This window comes from Arachis ipaensis, chromosome B6 (assembly GCF_059453495.1).
Source record: "Arachis ipaensis isolate K30076 ecotype BB chromosome B6, ASM5945349v1, whole genome shotgun sequence".
In the NCBI taxonomy this organism is placed as follows: domain Eukaryota; kingdom Viridiplantae; phylum Streptophyta; class Magnoliopsida; order Fabales; family Fabaceae; genus Arachis; species Arachis ipaensis.
Window position 1 is genome coordinate 123632728 of NC_142441.1, and position 25821 is coordinate 123658548.

Consider the following 25821-nt stretch of genomic DNA (forward strand, 5'->3'; position numbering starts at 1 on the left):
TGTTAGGGATTTGGGGTTTGGTGGCCTGATGCACATCCCGCCGCTAAGGGTGCATCACAAAATATTAAAGGAGTTGGATAACTCCTTTAAATTAGGGAAAAATACACTCGAAACCGGCTACGGTTCATTTAGAGTAAGACCAAGAACAATAGGGGCTGCACTTGACCTCAACGCGTCAGGTAACTCGTTACAAACATAGGTGTATATGAGCCATATTGGGGTGTATTTCAAGTGATGTTTGGGTGTATTTCAAGTGATTTTCATACAATGTTGTTTTTCTTTTTGTAAGAGATTTACTTTTTCAGAAAGTCAATTATAAGGATCTTTCTGAAGACAACAAACAAATTTTTAGAAGATTCCAGGGGAAGACCCTAAAAAATCTGACAGATGAGATGATGACTATTGGTGTTGATAATGAACAGGATCGCCTCATGTTCAAGAGGATTTTCATCCTCTGTATACAGATGGCGTTTCTGTTAGCAACCACAATAAACAAAATCTCCCCTGTGCACCTGGCACAAATTTTCAAGATGGACACGATAAAAGAGGGGAACTGGGGAGCACATGTTCTGAATTTCATCATCAAGGGCATAACAGATTACAATATGAAAAAGAAAAAGGCAATTGATGGCTGCCTATTTGCCCTGATGATAGTTTACTTCCATCTATCAAAAAATAAAGACAAGAAAGAAGAAGAAAGACCTCCAGAACCCTGGATTACCAATTGGACTAGAGAGCAGTTGGTTGAAAGAATGAGAGCAGAAATGGATGAACATATGGTAAGTGAAAAGAATATTGGGTGTATTTTATTTACCTGAATGCTGTTAACTAACATTTCTAATATTTTAGGGAATTGTAAAGATGGCCGAAACAAAGGAGAAATTAAAACAAATGAAGAAAAAAGATAAGAAAGAAAAAAAAACAAAAAAAAAAGAAAGCAATTTCATCATCATTAGAGACGGAAACATCTAAAGCTGAAGTCTATTCTTCCTCTGATTCTGAGACTAAAGAAGAATCAGAGGGACCAAAAAGGAAACAACCTACCCGAGCAGCCTAAAAGTAAGTAACATACTTGGGTGTATTTTGTGTCTTTATTTGGGTGTATTTTGTGTCTCTATTTGGGTATATTTTGTCACTTTTAGGGTGTATTTTGTCACTTTTAGTCCTTTTGTTAATAATGATTATTTGCCTACCAGAATTGAATCCAAAAAAAGGAAGAAGAATGAGGAAGATTCCGATTTAGAAACTGAATCGAATGATGAGTAATGTTCTAAAATTCTCATCACTTTTTTTTCCGTTTATTCTCAAAATTTCTTGTATTAACAGTGAGTTTCTTATTAACTTTCAGAAGCAAAGAATCATCACCAGTAGAAAAACAAAAAACAAAGAAAAAGAGCAAGGTCATTGTTGAGGATTCATCTCCTGAACAAACTCAATCCTATCATGGGTGGGATACTTTGTAAAGCAATAGTACCATTTATGTTCAAACTTATATTTGTTAACATGTTGTTTTATGCATATGCTGTCAGATCTGAAATTGGAACTGAAGAATTAGAAGAATTGTTGAGGGAATCTAAAAAGAAGAAAAACAATGAAAAATCTGCTGCACAGGGGTTTGTAATGTTTCGGGTGTATATTACCGATTTTAAAGTGTTTTCGTTGATAATAATTGTTTCTAGTTTTCTAGGGAAAAGGGAGTTGACATGCGATCGACAAAAGGTCACTATGACTCATCTGAGACGTAAGAAGCTTTATTTGATAAAATCTTGTTATCCTGATTTAACCGTATGGTATTTTTACTGAATGATATCTATTCCATCTTTAGAATACCAGACATAAACTTAAGCAGTGATGATCCTTTGTCTCAAGGACACACAGATCAAAGTAGCATAAACAAACCGGCAGAGAGCATGTAATTTCTCTTTCTAATACCGGTTGCTTTTATCTTTTATTACCTTCTGCTTCTAATTCTGTATATATTTTTTTTAGAAAAAAAAGCCCTTTAATGTTTTATTCAGAAAAAAAAAGGCAGGAAAAAAAAGCAAAAACTGCAGCTACGTAAGTACTCAAAAAAACAAAGCCTGTGTTTCTTTTGATTACTTCGGGTGTATTTTTGACTTTCTTTGGGTGTATTTCAGGTTGAGTCTAGTTGAAGAGTCGGCCAATGAGCCAGCTGAAGAGAACATGATGGTTGTGCGGGTAGAGACACAGTCAGAAATCGAAGCGCTTTCAATGTGAGTTTTTCAAGAAAATTTTAACCTTATAACCATTTTACTTTTGCGGGCTTTGTTAACCTTTTATTTTTCTTCTTGTTTAGAGTTCTGATTCAAGTTTGTCTACCACTATCCCAAACAACCACTGAGCCAGAAATTGAACCAACCCCTATGCCAGAAATTGAACCAACCCCTGCAAAGTCTCCAAGTGAAAAAATTAATGAAGAAACTGCAAAAAGGTAAGGAATAATCTTGGGGTGTATTTGTTTATTGTTTGGGTGTATATTGTCTTTGTTGGGGTGTATATCCTCACAATTGTTCTGTAACACTGCAGCACTCCAAAATCACCACCAGAAACTGAAGAAAGCACACCCACGCTTCCACCAGCTCCATCTAAAGTGTAAGTTGAGCAGAGTAAAATTTTGTTTCCAATATCATTGATCTATTCTTATTTTTATAGTATGTTATATCTCATCACGCAGTAATCCAGCCCCAGAAGATGCTGCTGCCCTGATGATGATGGCACCGACAGCATCGTACATTCCTAAAGAAGGTCCAATGCCATCATTCAGCCTCGGCTTGACTGATTCAAGCCAAGAAGAAGCAACAACTCAAGAGGGTGCAGCAACACAAGAGGGGCAGAGGGCAAAAACTCCTAAAATGCCAAAATTAATAGAACAGTTAGGGGAGCTGGTGGAAAAAATTGCAGGCAGTGGGGTGAAAACAGAAGGTAAAACTCCACCTATTCATAAGCAAAGTGGTGAAGAAAGTTTTAAAAAGTTTGTAACTCCTGCGAGGACAAATGAAATGAGTGCTGAAATAAAAGAGAAATGCTACATCTGGGCCACACGTGTGAAAACATATGCAGATGGAAATACTAATGAGTATGACACCGTGTGCACACTCAATGCCCAAGATAAATACATTTTGTCAAAAATCCACTTTGCATCTCTCCAAGTTGATACACATATAGAAGCTGAGGTAATATTAGAATAATATTAATGATTTTATCATGAAAAGTAACTGCAATATCGATTTATGTAAAATTGATTTGGGCTTTTATTTCTAGATTGTCTCTGCCATGTGCTTCATCCTTAACCAGCAAAAAATTAAAAGGTTTCAGGAAGAAATATACTGTCTCTCCCCTGATATTGTGGTAAGTAGTACTTTAACAAATCTTGGGTGTATTTTCTGTATTCGTTTGGGTGTATTTTCTGTATTCATTTGGGTGTATTTTTTGTATTCGTTTGGGTGTATTTTCTGTATTCATTTGGTGTTTCACAATTGTTGCAGAACATGGCCATTGCAAATCATCCAGAAAGGGTATTCTTAAAGCCTAAAAACAATAAGTCATTCAGGGTGGAAGACTACCCAATGGTTATACCTTTCTTGGACCTTAAAAAACTAGCATCGCATCGTTATGTAAGTTTTCGTTTCTAAAACTTCTTATTACCATTCTTTAGTTATGTGCCAAATAAATTAAAACACTGTTCAATGTGGACATACTTCAGATTTTTGCACCTGTTTGCCATTCACAACATTGGTGGTTATGGGTGGCTGATACAAGGAAGAAAAAAACTTTTGTACTCGACCCATATCACAAGACTTGTCCAGCTGATGAAAGAAAGACCATAAATATATTTGTTGTAAGTAGGTTCTGTGTTCTGTATTTTAATATTTGGGTGTATTTCTGTTCAATATAAGGTGTAGGTTTGTGCTCCTTTGTTTATATTCCTTTATTAAAATTATTCATATATTACTGATTTGTTTTGTGTTTTAACGAACATGTAATTTCAAAAATGAGAGTATATGCTGGGGGCACCTCTGAAAAAAAAACGATCGCGAAATTCATACACCCTACATTAACATCTCAGGCCAAAAGACAAGGTATAAATCTTTTAATTTGAAAATTAAACTTTCCTAGATGTAATTTGCTAATTTATTTCTTGTTTTTCAGCTATGACTGTGCTATTTATGTAATGAAGTGGCTTGAGATAATTCAGCCCGAAAATGTTAAAAGGGAGAAGTATGAGTGGGACAACTAGACCCAGGTAATTGTGTTTAAAAACTATATAACTCTATATTACCTTACTAAATTAACATAGTTGATTAAAAAGGAAATTCTTTTAAACTTCAGGCAAGGTGGACCACTATAGAGTAGAATATGCTTCTCGGATTCTATTCCATGAAATGAATCAAGACAAAGCTGAAGCCATTAGGGGAAGTGATGCAATAAGACTGTCCAGGCCATCCTCATTGCTATTGACTCCATATTATCAGATAGATTCTAATGATATTGACACTAATTAATGTAACTGTTACTGTTATATAGTCTTGTAAGAAATTGAACACATGCTGTAAAAATTTGCCAATTATAAGTAACATTTTTTTCCATTATTAAACTCTCTCTGCTGTATTCAAAATGTCTGAATTACAGGTACTATAACATGAAAGACAACATCAAACCAAATATACACCAATAACCTGACATTTTACACCCAAAGAAAGTTGAATATACACCTAAACATCTATCCCTTGATAATTTATCCCTAAAACCCTAAAACCTAAACCCTAAACTCTAAACCCTAAAACCCTAAAATTCTAAACCCTAAACCCTAAACCCTAAAACCCTAAAACCCTAAACCCTAAACTGTAAACCACCCAACCTACTATACACCCAAATCATTGATTTTTACACCCATAAGATCTCATTTTACACCCAAGGAAAGTAAAATATACACCAAATTCTATGCCCTGATGCTTTATCCCTAAACCCCTAAAATCCTAAACCTTAAATCCATAAACCCTAAACCCCTAAACCCTAAACCATAAACCATAAACCCTTAAATCCTAAAACCCTAAACCCTAAACCCTAATAAAAAACAATAATTTATAACATAAATAGCAGATTCTGAAAGTAAAATGTCAAACACAAGAAAAGTCAGAAATACACCCAAAAAACAAAAAGTCATATATATATATATATATATATATATATATATATATATATATATATATTCTGTAATTATACACCCAAAAAACTATCCCCTATTGCTGGTTCCCTGAACTGATAATTCATAACACGTCCTTGATATTGGCTGGAATTTGGATGCACCACTGATGCAGCATCAAAGAGGTTTAACTGGATATAATAAACTCACATATTAGCAAAAATATTAACAAGAAAATTAAAATCAATCACCACAAGTTTAAAGAACATCACTTTTACCTCGTTTAGATCTTTTGTTTTCTTTTTCTTTGAGGCATTTGCAATCTGTTTGTCCAACTTTGAACCTAGCCTATTTTTTGGACGTCCTCTTGTTCGAACCCTTGGAGGGCTTTGAAGCTCGTTAACGGATTCCAAGTTGGCATCTTCGTGAGATAACGAACATGTCTCCTTCCTTTTGGCTTTCAATTCTTCCATCTCAACCATGATCTTATCGTACGCATGATGCAGAATGACAGTCAACTCCTCCGATTCTGATGCAAATTCGCAAATATTTTACAAACGAAACACCAATTTATCAAACCTCTTGCTTCTTGGCTCCAACAGTGGCTCGTCGTGGCTGCTCTTGACGTGTGTGTGTCGCCTCTTTACCTTCTTGCTCCATCGTTCCAGTATATAACTCAGTGACACTTGGGTTACTCCTTCAAAGCTTAATACGCTTAGTGCGTGACGGCACAATATGCCTCTTGACTCGAATAATAAGCATTGGCATTTCACCTCGGCTGCTACTGAGTCGTAAGTAACCACAAACTTGTCGAATATTGAGCTGCAAACTTGTTCTCCAACTTTGTATACTGAATATCCTAGAGCGGGGTTCGTTAATCTTGTGATGCAATTTGCCTTTCCTTTGAATTATGCTTGGACTTCCCTAAACTTTTGGTGAGTGTACACATGTTGAAACTGAGCTTCAATGGAGGATTTTGTTGCACACGGTATGACCGTATGAAAATCTGCAGTATCCAATTCTCTCTCTGCTTGCTCCCTGCTTCCGAGACAATTATCGTATTGTTTGACAAATTGAATAAGTGAGCTGTTCCGTGTAATGAACTTGTTAAAAAACAAATGCATGCTCTCGCTCCTTTGTGTGCTTCTCATCCTTGCCCAGAAGTAGTGATCCAGATAAATTGGAACCCATATATCACAGTCCTCATAAAGATCTGCATAATACACCCAAAAAAAGCTATAATACACCCAAAAATATGCAATTTATACCTCTGCTGCAGATTTTAAACAACATTAGCTGAAAGCCACTTGTTGTCCACAAGAGCATACTTCAGCAGGAAATCATTCTAATTCCTATCAAATAAGTCTTTGGTATGAGAGTTCCAAACAACTTGGCTCATTTCTTGTTCAATTTCTGCATGTCCCTTGTACCCGTTTAATTTGCTTGGAATCTTCTTCATGATGTGCCAAATACACCAACGGTGAATTGTTCTTGGCATACAAGCCTCTATAGCCTTTTTCATTGATGCGCATTGATCAGTGAGAATCCCTTTCGGAGCATTTTCTCCCATGCAACGAAGCCAACATTGAAATAACCATTTGAATGATTCAATTTCTTCGTTTTTCATCAAAGAGCATCCAAGAAGTGTTGACTGACCGTGGTGATTCACCCTGACAAAAGAACCACAAACCAAATTATACCTGAAATAAATTACCATAGTGCAGAATGAAAAAATCATTACGGACACCCAAAAATGATTTTATACACCCAAAAATATCCAAGATACACCTCTGCGGCAGATTCATAAAACAACATTAATTTAGCATCATAAACATGAACAGCTTATTACCTGTTTGTATTGTACGTGGTGTCAAATGAAATAACATCTCCAAAATACTCAAAGGCAGCTCTACTTCTTGCATCGGCTCAAAAAGCCAGCTTAATCGATTAATCATCCTCGAGTTCAAGCTCAAAAAAGAAATTATGATTCTTCTCTTTCATTCTTAACAAATATTTTCCGAATTCCTTTGCATCTTCTTGTTCAGAAACATTCCGCACTTCTCTCGTAATGTAATTCCTCACATCCTTTTCAATAAAATTTAACTCGCGGTGACCCCCAGCTACCGCAACAAATGATTGGTAAGTTTTGCTTGGTCTAATACCAGCCTCCTCATTATTCACTATTGTACGACGAACGGACATGCTTAGTTTCCTGTGCTATTTGAGCATCTCTGCTTTACTTGGACAGCAAGGGTGTGAATGATGCAGCACAACCTTTGAAATGATCCAAGCACCAACATCCTTCAATGTGTGTATATAAATTCTTGCAGGACAGTTTAAACCAGCTGTGGGATTTGTCTTCTCGGTCGGAGATATTTTAGATTTCTATTTTTCCTCTCTGCTACATGTAATCAATTGATTCTTAATCTTGTTTCTCTTCTTATTTGTGCTCCGAACTCTTGTAGAAAAACCTGCAGCCTTGGCGTAGTCCCTGTAAAAGTTTCCAGCATCTTCAAGGGTGGTAAAAGTCATTCCAACCTTGGGAACAAACTGGTCATCAACAACACAGAGAGGCTACAGAATACACCATGTCAAAAACTAAAAATACACCCAATAATTTCTTATCTACACCCGAACGATAACAACTCAACTTAAATAACAAGAAAAGCCATAAACTGTAAATACACCCAAACTTTCCCTAAAATACACCCAAAAAATTCTGATCTACACCCGAGCGTCTGCTATAAATTGCAGATAATTAATCAAAACTAATACATTAGATTCAATCCACAGATTATGTTCACGCAGTAATTTCACAGTCAATGTTCACAAATTATTCAGCTAGACAATCATAGACGAATAACTACATCAAATTCAGAGTAATTGTAATAAGCTGAATCTAAATCAAACCTCATAAACTTTGTTAGATTCAAATTCAAAATCCACTTCGCCCTGATTCAGCTGACAATCTGAGGTTGAATCATCCATTATCTTCAAAACGAGTTCAAACTTTGATTTCAGAAACCAGAAAATCGAAAAAAAATGAAGCTAGAGTTACAGAAAAAGAAACTCACGTCAATGACGAAGAACGAACGAGTGATAAACGCAGGAAAAAGAATGATAAAAAAAGCAAGGAAAGAACGCAAGAAGGAGAACGAAGAAATTTGGCAAGAAGGAGAACAAAGAAGGAAACGAAATCTTTTAAAAATTGGAAGTTATATATTCGCGCGCTCTGTTATATAGCGCGTGAAAGGTACATAACATTAGGAGCGCGTTTTGGGGGTTAGTTGTCTTCAGGACTTGTAAGGCTTGTAAGCCTTAATCGTTTGATGCGAAGATTTTCTGATAAATAAAATATGTGTATTATTATAAAAAAATTACAATTAAAATAATATCAACTTAATTTTTATTTTTAAATTAATCCAATTTTTAAATGTTATATCTTAAAACCTACGCCACGTATTTAAAATTAGTGATTTGAAATTGTACCTTTGAAATTAGTACATTATTTTTTTAAAAATCAACCTATTTAAATTAATACTCAAAAAGAGTACATAAAAAATATAGATTGAATTGGATTGATTTAAATTTGAAAAAAAAATAAAGTTGTACGTGTATTTAGCTTCCATGACGAAAAGAAATGTGGTAATTGAATCATTTAGTAAGTGAGAGAATATTAGGAATAGACATTTATTATATTAAAAGAAATGGAAGTTGATAGAGTAGATAAAATAGACAAAAAGTGGGTAGGGATGGCAACGGGTACCCATGGGCGGGGACATGCCCCCCACCCCCGCCCCCGCCTCCAAAAACACTCCCCATCCCCGCCCCGTCTCCACGATGGGTAACGGGGACCTGGTACCCGCCGGATATTCGGATATCCGCGGATATCCACGGGTGTGAAGGAAGAAAAAACAGAATCAATAAAAATTTAAAAAAGTTCAAAATAAACACAGTAGATGTCCCAATTTCACAAATCCAAACCCTAAATCAAATTTTACAGCAATAGAATCTAACTTTAAACTCAAATTTATCAACTAACAGAATCAAAACCATCATTCTAAACTCAAATCAAACCCTAAACCCAATTTCATCAATGAAAAATCAAAATAAACATAATATATGTCCCAATTTTACAAATCCAAAACCTAATTAAATTTTACAGCAATAGAATTAACAGAATAGAAACCATAATCCTAAACCCATAAATCAAATCCTAAACCCAATTTCATCAATGAAAAATCAAAATATATATATTAAAACCAATTTCATCAAGAAACAGAAACCAGCTATGGAGCAGAGTTGTCATCATCTTCGCTGAGCAGAGGCGACGTTGGAGAACAGTTGTCGTTGACGTCGCAGATCTGAAGCGTTATGGAGCAGAGGCATCGTGTTGAAGAGTTGTCGCTAATGTCTCAGATCTAAGGCGTCGCGTAGAGCAGAGGCAGCGACGATGAAGCTAGGAGCAGCGAGGACGCAATGACACTACAAGAAAAATTATTTTTAGCGGCCATTTATTTTACTTTTAGCAGCAATAAAAATAGCCACTAATACATTTACCAGCAATTAGACATTAGCCGTCTTATGCTTCGCCGCTAAAAGGTTTTAGTGGCAATTATAACATTTGCCGGTAAAGACCTTTTTAATGGCCGTAAAAAGTATATAACTATTAGCGGCCATTTTTTTGGCAATTTATATGGCCACCAAAAGTAATTCCAAAATTACAATATTATTTACTTTTAGCGGCCATTACTATTGCCGCTAAAATTCATTTTACCGACAATTTATATGGCCACTAAAAATATTCTAAAATTGTAATGTTATTTACTTTTAGTTGCCATTACTATTACCGCTAAAATCTTAAGATTTTTTTAGTTATATTATACTCATTTTCTTAGAAACAATGAACTACTTTTTTTTTCTAGAATCTCAATTATTTGTGCCACCGATTATTATTATTATGCATAATATAAATATACTAAAATTAATTACTACAAAATGAGATATTTCATTAAACTCAAAATATTGATATACAAATTTCTCTTAAGTATACACTTGTGAGCAAGTTGCAATGAATCATAAATACAACCATGTCCTGGATCACAAAATAATCAAACAAAATGAAATCCAACATAAAAATGTATTGACCATAGTAACCTGACCATGAACAAGCCTATAAATATAATCCATACTTGTGCTTCCTGGATCTTCATAGGATTTCCACTGGCCCAAGTATGTTCTTGGAACTGAAACTATCTGTTGCCTGTTGGAGCTCTCTGAACGTGAAAGTCTTGAGATTTCCCAAGCTGACAATTTCCTCTTCCTTATATTCTGCAACAGAGCAAAAATCATAACTAACTATTCCTCCATACATAATCTAAGAACTGTTATGTTGTGCTACCTGCCACCAATAAATAGGATGGCCTGGTGCTGTCATTTATGTCTATACCAAAAGATCCCAAAGAGCAAAACCATGAGAGAAGCACAACTAAGACTAACTCCAAGTGCAACTGCTATTTTTCTGGACTTGTGTTTTCCTAAACATGGAGATGTCAAATAGGTTTAAAATGTTGTATAAATAAAACAAGAGGCACAAGACAGCTAAACGTTAAAGATAGGTACCTTGTGATGATGTTTAAAATATTGTATAAATGAAATCTCAGCATAGGCTCACAGACAATGACTTCAAGAAAAAAGGTTGGATCCAATTCATAAGGCTCCCAACTGCTGGGGTTTGCAGCTAGTAGATATATGAAGACATACCTCCACAAGCAAAAAGGTTATTTCTAGGATTCAAACCTGTGACCTAGCAGGCATGTTACAGTTGCACAAAAGTTCCCTCATGATTGACATTAAAAATGCAGGGTAGCCAATAAGTCCAAATTACAAAGGATGGCTGCAGCACATCACCATGATGGTCACGATATTTTGCTTCTCGTCGAATTTCTCGTCTCGAATTTCTCTTGTTCACAAAATTATAGGAAATAAAATAAACTCAATTTGATGCAGAAAAATAAATGAGATTGAAATTGTTAAGAAAGAAAAGAGAGAAGAGAACTGACGAGGGAATTTAGCGAGAAGCTTCTTGACTTTCTTGTAGTATTTGTGGCATTCAAGGTCAACCTTGAGCTTCATTACAGTCACCTATATTGAATGCATGAATGTGCTCCAATTAGAAACTATAGTGACTTCAATTAAAATATTGTTTGAAATTTAGAACGATGGAAGGAATAAAAGGATAAAATCTTGAAATTCGGAACAATGAAATTTGTGATAAGGTAATAACAAAAATTTTGTAATCTTTGTGCATATTAGAGTCAAGGCTACTAAGATTTTATAATAATCTATGTGAATGAATTGAAGGATTCATCTTAAAAAGATAAAAAAATAAAATTAGGATAGTCAAGGTGAAACTATTGATTCAAAATTTTTACAAGATATGCAAGATTGACACAATTGGATTAAATAGGACCAAGTGCATTAATCTTGTATTATTGGTCAAAGGACCTCAATTATTCAAATTTCAAACTTTTTGGTCAATTAGAGATATTCACATTCACATCAATGCATAATAACAATAAGAATGTGAAAGCAAGCATTGATTTCCAAGAATTGAACCAAAATTTCATTAAGAACTCGTTGAGGCATATTATCGAATACTAGGCGTGCAAATACGTCAAACAACTCAAATAACACAACCAAGCATTCTTTCAACATTCATTCACAAAATCAGCATCAATTATATACAAATTAGCAATATATCTCAGTAAGTCAGCAGTAATATCAGTCAATTCAGTCCAAACCAAATAAAATTCAAAATAAAAAAATATAATAGCATTATTAATGATATACAAACTAACACCAAAAACTCCTAATTCTACTCTAAATCCAACTAACAGTAGCAAGTAATCCTAACTAAATCAAACTATCAACTAAAATTAACATAATACTAATCCTAAATTAACCAACAAGAAACACAAATACTGCTTCCACCCCTTTATCTCGTATCTCACCCTCTATATTTTTTTGGCTCAATACTGTTTGTATGGTTTTTTTTGGATTGGACTATTTTTGTTACTCTATTAGTTCTGTCAGCAACAAAAATAATGGTTTTAACTAAGAGCAATTTCTTTCAAAGAAGCGAAAAACATATAATAATAATAATTACACAACAAATAATTTAATTAGGTATTTGAAAGATTTTTTTTCCAATGTTCATTTTTACTAATAATGTCAGCTATTTCCATACAGTATATTAAATGAGATCATGCTTCGATCAGTAATTAGTAATCACTGACCATAACCAAACTCTAGCTGAAAAATTGTCAATTGACAATACAAAGCTGACTAATAAACAAACAACAATAACAAAAAAAAGGTACTCAAATTCATTCAATATATATATAAACCAATTGGTAAGCATAACTTACAAGCTTAATTGCAACTTAAGAAAAAGGGATTAGGGTGGAATGAGGGTCCATTATGGTCCATTACCTAGTGCCTGCAGATTAAGAAATTAAGTTAAGGAATGAGGGTGGGAAAATGGATTAGGGTGGAAGAGAATAGTGAATACTACTACTGACACGCAAATCGGCGAGAGTGCTTCCGGTTCATAACAGGGGACCTTTTTCTTTGTCAATCTCCAGCACCATGATAGACTTTACTTGTAAATATATTTATAGATGGAATAGGAGAAAACAAGAAGAAATTAAAAGCTTGTTCAATTGTAAAAGAGTAGAAATGAAGCTTCAGCTGAGGTCAATTTAAAGGGAAGGAGATAACGTGGAGCATGTGCTTTCACCATAGTTAACTATAGAAACTCCCGTCATGAACCAAAAAAAATCCAAGAGTGCCACTCTACCGTGTCAAGTGTCTCACTACCGCTATTCTTCTGCATCATAATATAAATCAAGCAAGACAAATAAATAAAACATCTCTTCCCAATTCAGTTATTCGCCACCACCACCACAACAACAATAATTTATTATTCTTCTTAGTCTTATTATTATTGTTGTTACTATATACTAGTGTTAATCAATCTGAAAATCAACACATTGAATTAAAACTAAAGCAACAATTATTTGCCAATAGCAATAAATTAAAACTTGCCTTGAGATAATTATTCATCATTGATGAACATAATTGCAATGCATCCCATTTATCTGCAGCATAAGCAAAAACCAATTTAGCTTTATTTGGGATCCCCTCGTTTGATTCTACGTGATCATCTTGTCAACATAAGAGTTGAAGGCAATGAGCTAAACCAGCTTATACTCTGAGACCTCATTTTTCACTCACAGTAAGCCACAAAATACTTGCCAAATTCCAGTAAAGCAGAATGCTTAAAGAGAATAAAATCCTTCGACTAGTTAAACTTACAAGAATTAGGAAGTCATTAGTCAGCCTATTCTCACGATCAATGTCCTTATCCTAATTGTTTCCACGATTTTCACTGCAAAATTGTTTATAAACCATAAGAATCACAATTGGATCCAACATGCCCCCTCATCCCAGAAAAATTAAAAGTAAGAATTTAAACCTTCTCCCAATAACAAATCGTGCAACAATGCTCTTCCATCCTCCAGTTTCTTCAAAGCTGCACCTGCAAAGAAAGAACTCTTAATGTTAAAACTACCTCTAATCCACAATCTCAGTGAGCAAACTGTGTAATATTAATCATGGCAGAGTAATTTACAATGTCAGTGATTTCTAATTAAGCAAGAGAAAGAACAAAACATATATAATTACCACTTCCCATCCAGACATTGCGAATGGCATCCCTATTCTTCTGGCGGCCAAATGTTGTGAGTACACCTATCATGACCAAAGGCTTTCCCTCAGAGTAAATCCCATTGGTCTCAAGCAGTTGCTTCAAAACAAAACCCTCATTCCTAGCAGCAGCAAGTTCCATCTCAAGGGAATAGAGCTTCTTGTGTTGTTTCCTAAACAATCACATGATGAAACAAGAACTGGACAAGTTCCAAGCACGAAATGATCGTCATTAACAAATATCCAAACAAGAATTAAGAGATCAAGTTGAGTGAACCTGCAGATTATGATCTTCAAGGTATCTTCTACTGATATCGCAGATTGTCCCTATAACAGTTAACAGAACGAAACCCTAAGATTGTCTCACTAACTTGAATTAACTTTAATCACAGTTAATTAGAACCGTACCTTGGGATCGGTACTGATGAGCGGATAATTTATACGCTTTTTGGCATTGTTTTTAGTATGTTTTTAGTAGAATCTAGTTACTTTTAGGGATGTTTTCATTAGTTTTTATGTTAAATTCACATTTCTGGACTTTACTATGAGTTTGTGTGTTTTTCTATGATTTCAGGTATTTTCTGGCTGAAATTGAGGGACTTGAGCAAAAATCAGATTCAGAGGTTGAAGAAGGACTGCTGATGTTGTTAGATTCTGACCTCCCTGCACTCAAAATGGATTTTTTGGAGCTACAGAACTCAAAATGGCGCGCTTCTAATTGCGTTGAAAAGTAGACATCCAGGGCTTTCCAGCAATATATAATAGTTCATACTTTGCCTAAGTTTAGATGATGCAAACTGGTGTTCAACGCCAGCTCTCTGCCCAATTCTGGCGTCCAGCGCCAGAAACAAGTTGCAAAGTGGAGTTCAACGCCCAAAATGGCACAAAAGCTGGCGTTCAACTCCAAAAATGACCTCTCCACGTGCAACACTCAAGCTCAGCCCAAGCACACACCAAGTGGGCCCCGGAAGTGGATTTATGCATCAATTACTTACTTTTGTAAACCCTAGTAGCTAGTTTATTATAAATAGGACTTTTGACTATTGTATTAGACATCTTGGAACATCTTTGGATTATAATTTGATCTTTGGACGCCTGGTTCTTAGATCAGAGGGTCTGGCCATTCGGCCATGCCTGGACCTTTCACTTATGTATTTTCAAACGGTAGAGTTTTTACACTCCATAGATTAAGGTGTGGAGCTCTGCTGTTCCTCAAAGATTAATGCAAAGTACTACTGTTTTCTATTCAATTCATCTTATTTCGCTTCTAAGATATTCATTCGCACTTCAACCTGAATGTGATGAACGTGACAATCATCATCATTCCCTAAGAACGCGTGTCTGACAACCACTTCCGTTCTACATTAGATTGAATGAGTATCTCTTAGATCTCTTAATCAGAATCTTCGTGGTATAAGCTAGATTGATGGCGGCATTCATGAGAGTCCGGAAAGTCTAAACCTTGTCCGTGGTATTCCGAGTAGGACTCTGGGATTGAATGACTGTGACGAACTTCAAACTCGCAAGTGCTGGGCGTAGTGACAGACGCAAAAGGATAGTAAATTCTATTCCAGTATGATCGAGAACCTCAAAGATGATTAGCCATGTAGTGACAGCGCATCGGACCATTTTCACAGAGAGGAATAGGATGCAACCATCGACAAAGGGTGATGCCTCCAGACGATTAGCCGTGCTGTGACAGAGCATTTGGACCATTTTCCCGAGAGGATTGAAAGTATCCATTGGCACCGGTGACATCCTTACAAAAAGCCAGCCATAGAAAGGAGTAAGACTGATTGGATGAAGACAGCAGGAAAGCAGTGGTTCAGAGGAACGAAAGCATCTCTATGCGCTTATCTGAAATTCTCACCAATGATTTACATAAGTATTTCTATCCTTATTATATTATCCTTTTTCAAAAACTCTATAATTATTTTATATCCGCCTGACTGAGATTTACAAGGTGACCATAGCTTGCTTCATACCAACAATCTCCGTGGGATCGACCCTTACTCACGTAAGGTTTATTACTTGGACGACCCAGTGCACTTGCTGGTTAGTTGTATCGAAGTTGTGACAAATTATGAATTGAGATTAGAGCACCAAGCCTTTGGAGCCATTACCAGAGATCACAATATCGTGCACTAAGTTTTTGGCGCCGTTGCCGGGGATTGTTCGAGTTTGAACAACTGACGGTTCATCTTGTTGCTCAGATTAGGTAATTTTCTTTTTGTTTTACTTTCAAAAATTTTTCAAAAATCTTTCAAAAATTCTCCTTTGTTTTTGAAAAAATTTTAAAAATAAAAATGTTTTCAAAAATATATTTTTCTTCAGAATTTTTAAAAAAAATGAATTCTAGTGTTTCATGAAGCATGTTGAAGCCTGGCTGGCTGTAGGGAATGTCAGGCGTGTCATGTCTGAGTTACATACTAAAGCTTGGCTGGCTATTAAGCCATGCCTGACCCTTTGATTGGAACTTTAGAGCATAAGATTCCTGGAATTCATATTAAAAATTTTGGAATCCTTATTTTTCTTTTTCAAAATGATTTTCAAAAAAAATTAAAAGAAAATACAAAAAAATATCATAAAATTCATAAAAATAAAAAATATTTCATGTTTCTTGTTTGAGTCTTGAGTCAAGTTGAAAGTTTGGTGTCAATTGCATATTCATCTTGCATTTTTCAAAAATTCATGCATTCATAGTGTTCTTCATGATCTTCAAGTTGTTCTTGGTAAGTCTCCTTGTTTGATCTTGATGTTTTCTTGTTTTTCATGTGCATTTTTGCATTCATAGTGTCTGAACATGAAAGATTTCTAAGTTTGGTGTCTTGCATGTTTTCTTTGCATATAAAATTTTCAAAAATAAGTTCTTGATGTTCATCTTGACATTCAAAGTGTTCTTGGTGTTCATCTTAACATTCATAGGGTTCTTGCATTCATCACATGTTTTGATCTAAAAATTCTCATGCATTGAGTCTTTTTCATGTTTTTCTCTTTCATCATTAAAAATTCAAAAATAAAAAAAATATCTTTCCCTTTTCTCTCTCAAACTTTCGAAAATTAGATTTGACTTTTTCAAAAATTTTTAAAATCTAGTTGTTTTTATGAGTCAAATCAAATTTTCAATTTAAAAATCTTATCTTTTTCAAAATCTTTTTCAAAAGTCAAATCTTTTTCATTTTTTTTAGTTATTTTCGAAAATTATAAAAATATTTTTCAAAAATCTTTTTCTTATCTTTATCTCATAATTTTCGAAAATAACACCATCAATTAATGTTTTGATTCAAAAATTTCAAGTTTGTTACTTGCTTGTTTAGAAAGATTCAAACTTTAAGTTCTAGAATCATATTTTATGATTTCTTGTGAATCAAGTCATTAATTGTGATTTTAAAAATCAAATCTTTTTCAAAAAACTAATTTCAATCATATCTTTCCAAAAATATCTTCTTATCTTATCTTTTTCAAAATATGATTTCAAAATATCTTTTCTAACTTCCTATCTTATCTTTTCAAAATTGATTTTCAAATTTGTTTCAACTAACTAACTAACTTTTTGTTTGTTTCTTATCTTTTTCAAAACTACCTAACTAACTCTCTCTCTCTAATTTTCGAAAATATCTTCCCTCTTTTTCAAAATTTCTTTTTAATTAACTAATTATTTTGGTTTTTGATTTTAATTTTCGAAAAATTACTAACCTTTTTCAAAAACTATTTTCGAAAATCACTAACTCTTTTTCAAAAATTATTTTCGAAAATCCTCTTTCTCTCTCATCTCCTTCTATTTATTTATTCTTCTACTCACACAGGGACCTCTATAGTGTGGTAAAAAGGATCCCTACTATTATTATTATTATTTTTCTGTGCCCTCTTCTTTGTCATATGAGCAGGAGCAAGGACAAGAATATTCTTGTTGAAGCAGATCCAGAACCTGAAAGGACTCTGAAGAGAAAACTAAGAGAAGCTAAATTACAACAATCCAGAGATAACCTTACAGAAATTTTCGAACAAGAAGAGGAGATGGCAGCCGAAAATAATAATATTGTAAGGAGGATGCTTGGTGACTTTACTGCACCTAACTCCAATTTACATGGAAGAAGCATCTCCATTCCTGCCATTGGAGCAAACAATTTTGAGCTGAAACCTCAATTAGTTTCTCTGATGCAGCAAAACTGCAAGTTTCATGGACTTCCATCTGAAGATCCTTTTCAGTTCTTAACTGAATTCTTGCAGATATGTGATACTGTTAAGACTAATGGAGTAGATCCTGAAGTCTACAGGCTCATACTTTTCCCTTTTGCTGTAAGAGACAGAGCTAGAGTGTGGTTGGACTCTCAACCCAAAGACAGCCTGAACTCTTGGGATAAGCTGGTCACGGCTTTCTTAGCCAAGTTCTTTCCTCCTCAAAAGCTGAGCAAGCTTAGAGTGGATGTTCAAACCTTCAAACAGAAAGAAGGTGAATCCCTCTATAAAGCTTGGGAAAGATACAAGCAGCTGACCAAAAAGTGTCCTTCTGACATGCTTTCAGAATGGACCATCCTGGATATATTCTATGATGGCTTATTTGAGCTATCAAAGATGTCATTGGATACTTCTGCAGGTGGATCTATTCACCTAAAGAAAACGCCTGCAGAAGCTCAAGAACTCATTGACATGGTTGCTAATAACCAGTTCATGTACACTTCTGAGAGGAATCCTGTGAATAATGGGACGCCTATGAAGAAGGGAGTTCTTGAAATTGATACTCCGAATGCCATATTGGCTCAGAACAAAATATTGACTCAGCAAGTCAATATGATTTCTCAGAGTCTGAATGGAATGCAAGCTGCATCCAACAGTACTCAAGAGGCATCTTCTGAAGAAGAAGCTTATGATCCTAAGAACCCTGCAATAGCAGAGGTGAATTACTTAGGTGAACCTTATGGAAACACCTATAACTCATCATGGAGAAATCATCCAAATTTCTCATGGAAGGATCAAAAGCCTCAACAAGGCTTTAATAATGGTGGAAGAAATAGGTTTAATAATAGTAAACCTTTTCCATCATCCACTCAGCAACAGACAGAGAATTCTGAGCAGAATCCATCTAGCTTAGCAAACTTAGTCTCTGATCTATCTAAGGCCACTGTGAGTTTCATGAATGAAACAAGGTCCTCCATTAGAAATTTGGAGGCACAAGTGGGCCAGCTGAGTAAGAAGATCACTGAAATCCCTCCCAGTACTCTCCCAAGCAATACAGAAGAAAATCCAAAGAGAGAGTGCAAGGCCATTGATCTTACCAAAATGGCCGAACCCAAAGAGGGAGAGGAGGACGTGAATCCCAGTGAGGAAGACCTCCTGGGACGTCCAGTGACCAATAAGGAGTTTCCCTCTGAGGAACCAAAGGAATCTGAGGCTCATCTAGAGACCATAGAGATTCCATTGAACCTCCTTATGCCCTTCAGGAGCTCTGATGAGTATTCCTCTTCTGAAGAGAATGAGGATGTCACTGAAGACCAAGCTGCCAAGTTCCTTGGTGCAATCATGAAGCTGAATGCCAAATTATTTGGTATTGAGACTTGGGAAGATGAACCTCCCTTGTTCACCAATGAACTAAGTGATCTGGATCAACTGACATTGCCTCAGAAGAAACAGGATCCTGGAAAGTTCATAATACCTTGTACCATAGGCACCATGCTCTTTGAAAAGGCTCTGTGTGACCTTGGTTCAGGATAAACCTCATGCCCCTCTCTGTAATAGAGAAACTGGGAATCTATGGGGTGCAAGCTGCAAAAATCTCATTAGAGATGGCAGACAATTCAAGAAAACAGGCTTATGGACAAGTAGAGGACGTGTTAGTAAAGGTTGAAGGCCTTTACATCCCTGCTAATTTCATAGTCCTAGACACTGGAAAGGAAGAGGATGAATCCATCATCCTAGGAAGGCCTTTCCTAGCCACAGCAAGAGCTGTGATTGATGTGGACAGAGGAGAATTGATCCTTCAATTAAATAAGGACAACCTTGTGTTTACAACTCAAGGATCTCTCTCTGCATCCATGGAGAGGAAGCAGAAAAAGCTTCTCTCAAAGCAGAGTCAACCAAAGCCCCCACAGTCAAACTCTAAGTTTGGTGTTGGGAGGCCACAACCAAACTCTAAGTTTGGTGTCAAACCCCCATATCCAAACTCTAAGTTTGGTGTTGGGAGGTCTCAACAAAGCTCTGCACATCTGTGAGGCTCCATGAGAGCCCACTGTCAAGCTATTGACATTAAAGAAGCGCTTGTTGGGAGGGAACCCAATGTTTATTTGTCTAATTTTATTTTTGTTTTTCATGTTTTCCTAGGTTCATGATCATGTGGAGTCACAAAATAAACGAAAAATTTAGAAATAGAATCAAAAACAGCGGAAGAAAAATCACACCCTGGAGGAAGCACCTGTCTGGCATTCAACGCCAGAACAGAGCATGGTTCTGGCGCTGAACGCCCAAAATGGGCAGTATCTGGGCGCTGAACGCCCAAAATGGGCAGCATCTGGGCACTGAACGCCAGAATTGCACCCTGGAGAAGAGCTGGCGCTGAACGCCCAGAACAAGCATGGTTCTGGCGTTCAACGCCAGAAATGGGCAACAAATGGGCGTTGAACGCCCAAAATGGGCACCAACCTGGCGTTGAACGCCCAGAGTTGTGTGCAAGGGCATTTTACATGCCTAATTTGGTGCAAGGTTGTAAATCCTTGAACACCACAGGATCTGTGAACCCCACAGGATCACCTCAGGATCTGTGGACCCCACAGGATCCCCACCTACCTCCACTTACTTCTTCTCACCCCTCTTTCACACAATCCCACAAACACTCTTTCCCAAAACCCTTCACCAATCACCTCAATCTCTCTTCCCCATCACCTCTTCACCACTCACATCCATCCACTCTCCCCCATAAACCTACCCCATAAACACCACCCACCTTCAAAATTCAAAATCAATTTCCCACCCAAACCCACCCTAAATGGCCGAACTTACCCCCCTCCCTTCCCTATATATAACCCTCCATTCTTCCTCATTTTCACACAACACACCCCTCTTTTCTCTTCTTGGCCGAAACACACCTCCCCCCTCCTCTCCATATTTTCTTCTTTTTCTTCATCTATTCTTTCTTCTCTTGCTCGAGGGTGAGCAAAATTCTAAGTTTGGTGTGGTAAAAGCATAAGCTTTTTGTTTTTCTATTACCATTGATAGCACCTAAGACCGGAGAATCCTCTAGAAAAGGAAAGGGGAAGACAAAAGCTTCCACCTCCGAGTCATGGGAGATGGAAAGATTCATCTCCAAAGCTTATCAAGACCACTTCTATGATGTTGTGGCCAAGAAGAAAGTGATCCCTGAGGTCCCTTTCAAACTCAAGAGAAATGAGTATCCGGAGATCCGACATGAAATCCAAAGAAGAGGTTGGGAAGTTCTAACAAACCCCATCCAACAAGTCGGCATCCTAATGGTTCAAGAGTTCTATGCCAATGCATGGATTACTAGGAACCATGATCAAAGTAAGAACCCGAATCCAAAGAATTATGTTACAATGGTTCGGGGGAAATACTTAGATTTTAGCCCGGAAAATGTGAGGTTGGCGTTTAACTTGCCCATGATGCAAGGAGATGAACGCCCCTACACTAGAAGGGTCAACTTTAATCAAAGGTTGGACCAAGTCCTCATGGACATATGTGTGGAAGGATCTCAATGGAAGATTGACTCCAAAGGCAAGCCGATTCAACTGAGAAGGCTGGACCTCAAGCCTGTGGCTAGAAGATGGTTGGAATTCATCCAACGCTCCATCATCCCCACTAGCAACCGATCTGAAGTTACTGTGGATCGGGCCATCATGATCCATAGCATCATGATTGGAGAGGAAGTAGAAGTTCATGAAGTCATCTCCCTTGAACTCTACAAAATAGCCGAAAAGCCCTCTCCTGGGGCAAGGCTAGCTTTTCCTCATCTTATTTGCCATCTATGTTACTCAGCTGGAGCTTTCATAGAAGGAGACATTCACATTGAGGAAGAAAAGCCCATCACTAAGAAAAAGATGGAGCAAGCAAGAGAGCTCATTCATGGAGCTCAAGAGGCGCATGAATCTCATCACCATGAGATCCCGGAGATGCCTCAAATGCATTTTCCTCCACAAAACTATTGGGAGCAAATCAATACCTCCCTAGGAGAATTAAGTTCCAACATGGGACAATTAAGGGTGGAACATCAAGAGCACTCCATCATCCTTCATGAAATTAGAGAAGATCAAAAAGCAATGAGGGAGGAGCAACAAAGACAAGCAAGAGACATAGAAGAGCTCAAGGACATCATTGGTTCCTCAAGAAGGAAACGCCACCATCACTAAGGTGGATTCATTCCTTGTTCTTATTTCTTCTGTTTTTCGTTTTCTATGTTATGTGCTTATCTATGTTTGTGTCTTCATTACATGATCATTAGTATTTAGTAACTATGTCTTAAAGTTATGAATGTCCTATGAATCCATCACCTCTCTTAAATGAAAAATGTTTTAATTCAAAAGAACAAGAAGTACATGAGTTTCGAATTTATCCTTGAACTTAGTTTAATTATATTGATATGGTGACATTGCTTCTTGTTTTCTGAATGAATGCTTGAACAGTGCATATGTCTTTTGAAGTTGTTGTTTAAGAATGTTAAATATGTTGGCTCTTGAAAGAATGATGACAAGGAGACATGTTATTTGATAATCTAAAAAATCATAAAAATGATTCTTGAAGCAAGAAAAAGCAGCAAAGAACAAAGCTTGCAGAAAAAAAAAGAAAAAAAAAAGGAAATAGGCGAAAAAAAATAGAAAGAAAAAGAAAAGCAAGCAGAAAAAGCCAAAAGCTCTTAAAACCAAGAGGCAAGAGCAAAAAGCCAATAACCCTTAAAACCAAAAGGCAAGGGTAAATAAAAAGGATCCCAAGGCTTTGAGCATCAGTGGATAGGAGGTCCTAAAGGAATAAAATCCTGGCCTAAGCGGCTAAACCAAGCTGTCCCTAACCATGTGCTTGTGGCGTGAAGGTGTCAAGTGAAAACTTGAGACTGAGCGGTTAAAGTCAAGGTCCAAAGCAAAAAAAGAGTGTGCTTAAGAACCCTGGACACCTCTAATTGGGGACTTTAGCAAAGCTGAGTCACAATCTGAAAAGGTTCACCCAATTATGTGTCTGTGGCATTTATGTATCCGGTGGTAATACTGGAAAACAAAGTGCTTAGGGCCACGGCCAAGACTCATAAAATAGCTGTGTTCAAGAATCATCATACTGAACTAGGAGAATCAATAATACTATCTGAACTCTGAGTTCCTATAGATGCCAATCATTCTGAACCTCAATGGATAAAGTGAGATGCCAAAACTATTCAAGAGGCAAAAAGCTACAAGTCCCGCTCATCTGATTGGAGCTATGTTTCATTGATAGTTTGGAATTTATAGTATATTCTCTTCTTTTTATCCTATTTGATTTTCAGTTGCTTGGGGACAAGCAACAATTTAAGTTTAGTGTTGTGATGAGCGGATAATTTATACGCTTTTTGGCATTGTTTTTAGTATGTTTTTAGTAGAATCTAGTTACTTTTAGGGATGTTTTCATTAGTTTTTATGTTAAATTCACATTTCTGGACTTTACTATGAGTTTGTGTGTTTTTCTGTGATTTCAGGTATTTTCTGGCTGAAATTGAGGGACTTGAGCAAAAATCAGATTCAGAGGTTGAAGAAGGAGTGCTGATGCTGTTGGATTCTGACCTCCCTGCACTCAAAATGGATTTTCTGGAGCTACAGAACTCAAAATGGCGCGCTTCCAATTGCGTTGGAAAGTAGACATCTAGGGCTTTCCAGAAATATATAATAGTCCATACTTTTCCCAAGTTTAGATGACGCAAACTGGCGTTCAATGCCAGCTCTCTGCCCAATTCTGGCGTCCAGCGCCAGAAACAAGTTGCAAAGTGGAGTTTAACGCCCAAAATGGCACAAAAGCTGGCGTTCAACTCCAAGAATGACCTCTCCACGTGCAACACTTAAGCTCAGCCCAAGCACACACCAAGTGGGCCCCGGAAGTGGATTTAAGCATCAATTACTTACTTCTGTAAACCCTAGTAGCTAGTTTATTATAAATAGGACTTTTGACTATTGTATTAGACATCTTGGAACATCTTTGGATTATATTTTGATCTTTGGACGCCTGGTTCTTAGATCAGAGGGGCTGGCCATTCGGCCATGCCTGGACCTTTCACTTATGTATTTTCAAACGGTAGAGTTTCTACACTCCATAGATTAAGGTGTGGAGCTCTGCTATTCCTCAAAGATTAATGCAAAGTACTACTATTTTCTATTCAATTCATCTTATTTCGCTTCTAATATATTCATTCGCACTTCAACCTGAATGTGATGAACGTGACAATCATCATCATTCCCTAAGAACGCGTGTCTGACAACCACTTCCGTTCTACATTAGATTGAATGAGTATCTCTTAGATCTCTTAATCAGAATCTTCGTGGTATAAGCTAGATTGATGGCGGCATTCATGAGAGTCCGGAAAGTCTAAACCTTGTCCGTGGTATTCCGAGTAGGACTCTGGGATTGAATGACTGTGACGAACTTCAAACTCGCAAGTGCTGGGCGTAGTGACAGACGCAAAAGGATAGTAAATTCTATTCCAGTATGATCGAGAACCTCAAAGATGATTAGCCATGTAGTGACAGCGCATCGGACCATTTTCACAGAGAGGAATAGGATGCAACCATCGACAAGGGTGATGCCTCCAGACGATTAGCCGTGCTCTGACAGAGCATTTGGACCATTTTCCCGAGAGGATTGAAAGTAGCCATTGGCACCGGTGACATCCTTACAAAAAGCCAGCCATAGAAAGGAGTAAGACTGATTGGATGAAGATAGCAGGAAAGCAGTGGTTCAGAGGAACGAAAGCATCTCTATGCGCTTATCTGAAATTCTCACCAATTATTTACATAAGTATTTCTATCCTTATTATATTATCCTTTTTCGAAAACTCTATAATTATTTTATATCCGCCTGACTGAGATTTACAAGGTGACCATAGCTTGCTTCATACCAACAATCTCCGTGGGATCGACCCTTACTCACGTAAGGTTTATTACTTGGACGACCCAGTGCACTTGCTGGTTAGTTGTATCGAAGTTGTGACAAATTATGAATTGATATTAGAGCACCAAGCCTTTGGAGCCATTACCAAAGATCACAATTTCGTGCACCAGGTACTCAGAGGCCTTCTGGCGGAAATCGCGAGCGACGACCACTCACTCACTTCCTCGATCCTAGAAGACGCATCGGAGCCACTCTTCGATTCTGCCTCCGCAGGATTCTGATTGGCCATTCGTAATTCGAGCTGGGAGAGACAGCGTGCGAAATGAGAGGTGATTTTGGAATTTGTATTGACATCACAGCTTGTTGCTGAAGATCGGCGGTGTCAGAGAAAGGCGTAGATGTCAGAGGTTTGAGCATTGCTACCACATCTAGAGATGAGTTAGTGGAGGAGGCGCCTTTGCTCGACGGCGGTGTCGATGGCGGCAGTGACGGCTACGATGAGATTAGGGTTTTGGCGGTGAGACCAATCTTCACCTTCAACATAAGCTAGATCCCTTTCTTCCTGAATATCTGAATTAACATTTTTTATGCCAAAGTTCTAAGAAGCACAAGCAATAACTCATTAAAAAAATATTTTAATGATAATAATACTGGCCATAACTCTATGGCCACTAAAAAATTTTTTACAAACAAAATTTTTTTGTATTTATTAGTGGCAATAAAAATAATTGCCATTATAATATATAGTAATAGAGGCAAATATATAATTGCCGTAAAAACATAACTTAAATTAAAGAATTAATAGCCATTGTACTATTGCC

At 36.7% G+C, this 25821-nt stretch overlaps 1 protein-coding gene across 1 annotated transcript; it reads right to left on the bottom strand.

The window, feature by feature from the left end:
• Positions 1–13563: 13563 nt before the first annotated feature.
• On the bottom strand, positions 13564–25289 carry LOC110264107 (hydroxyproline O-galactosyltransferase HPGT1-like). Its single transcript, XM_021105826.2, has 5 exons — positions 25221–25289; positions 14211–14260; positions 13913–14106; positions 13704–13766; positions 13564–13616 (listed from the first exon to the last, which is right to left on the bottom strand). Exons 1-5 carry the CDS (start codon positions 25287–25289, stop codon positions 13564–13566), a joined length of 429 nt encoding a protein of 142 aa, XP_020961485.2.
• Positions 25290–25821: the final 532 nt, after the last annotated feature.

Excerpts from the sequence above, each read along its gene's own strand:
- LOC110264107 (XM_021105826.2), bottom strand. The coding sequence starts at position 25,289 with ATGGCCAATCAGAATCCTGCGGAGGCAGAATCGAAGAGTGGCTCCGAT. Across the intron at positions 14,261-25,220 it reads CGTCTTCTAGGATCGAGGAA|GGACAATCTGCGATATCAGT; the intron begins GTGAGTGAGTGG and ends TAACTGTTATAG. Across the intron at positions 13,617-13,703 it reads CGATTTGTTATTGGGAGAAG|TGAAAATCGTGGAAACAATT; the intron begins GTTTAAATTCTT and ends ACAATTTTGCAG.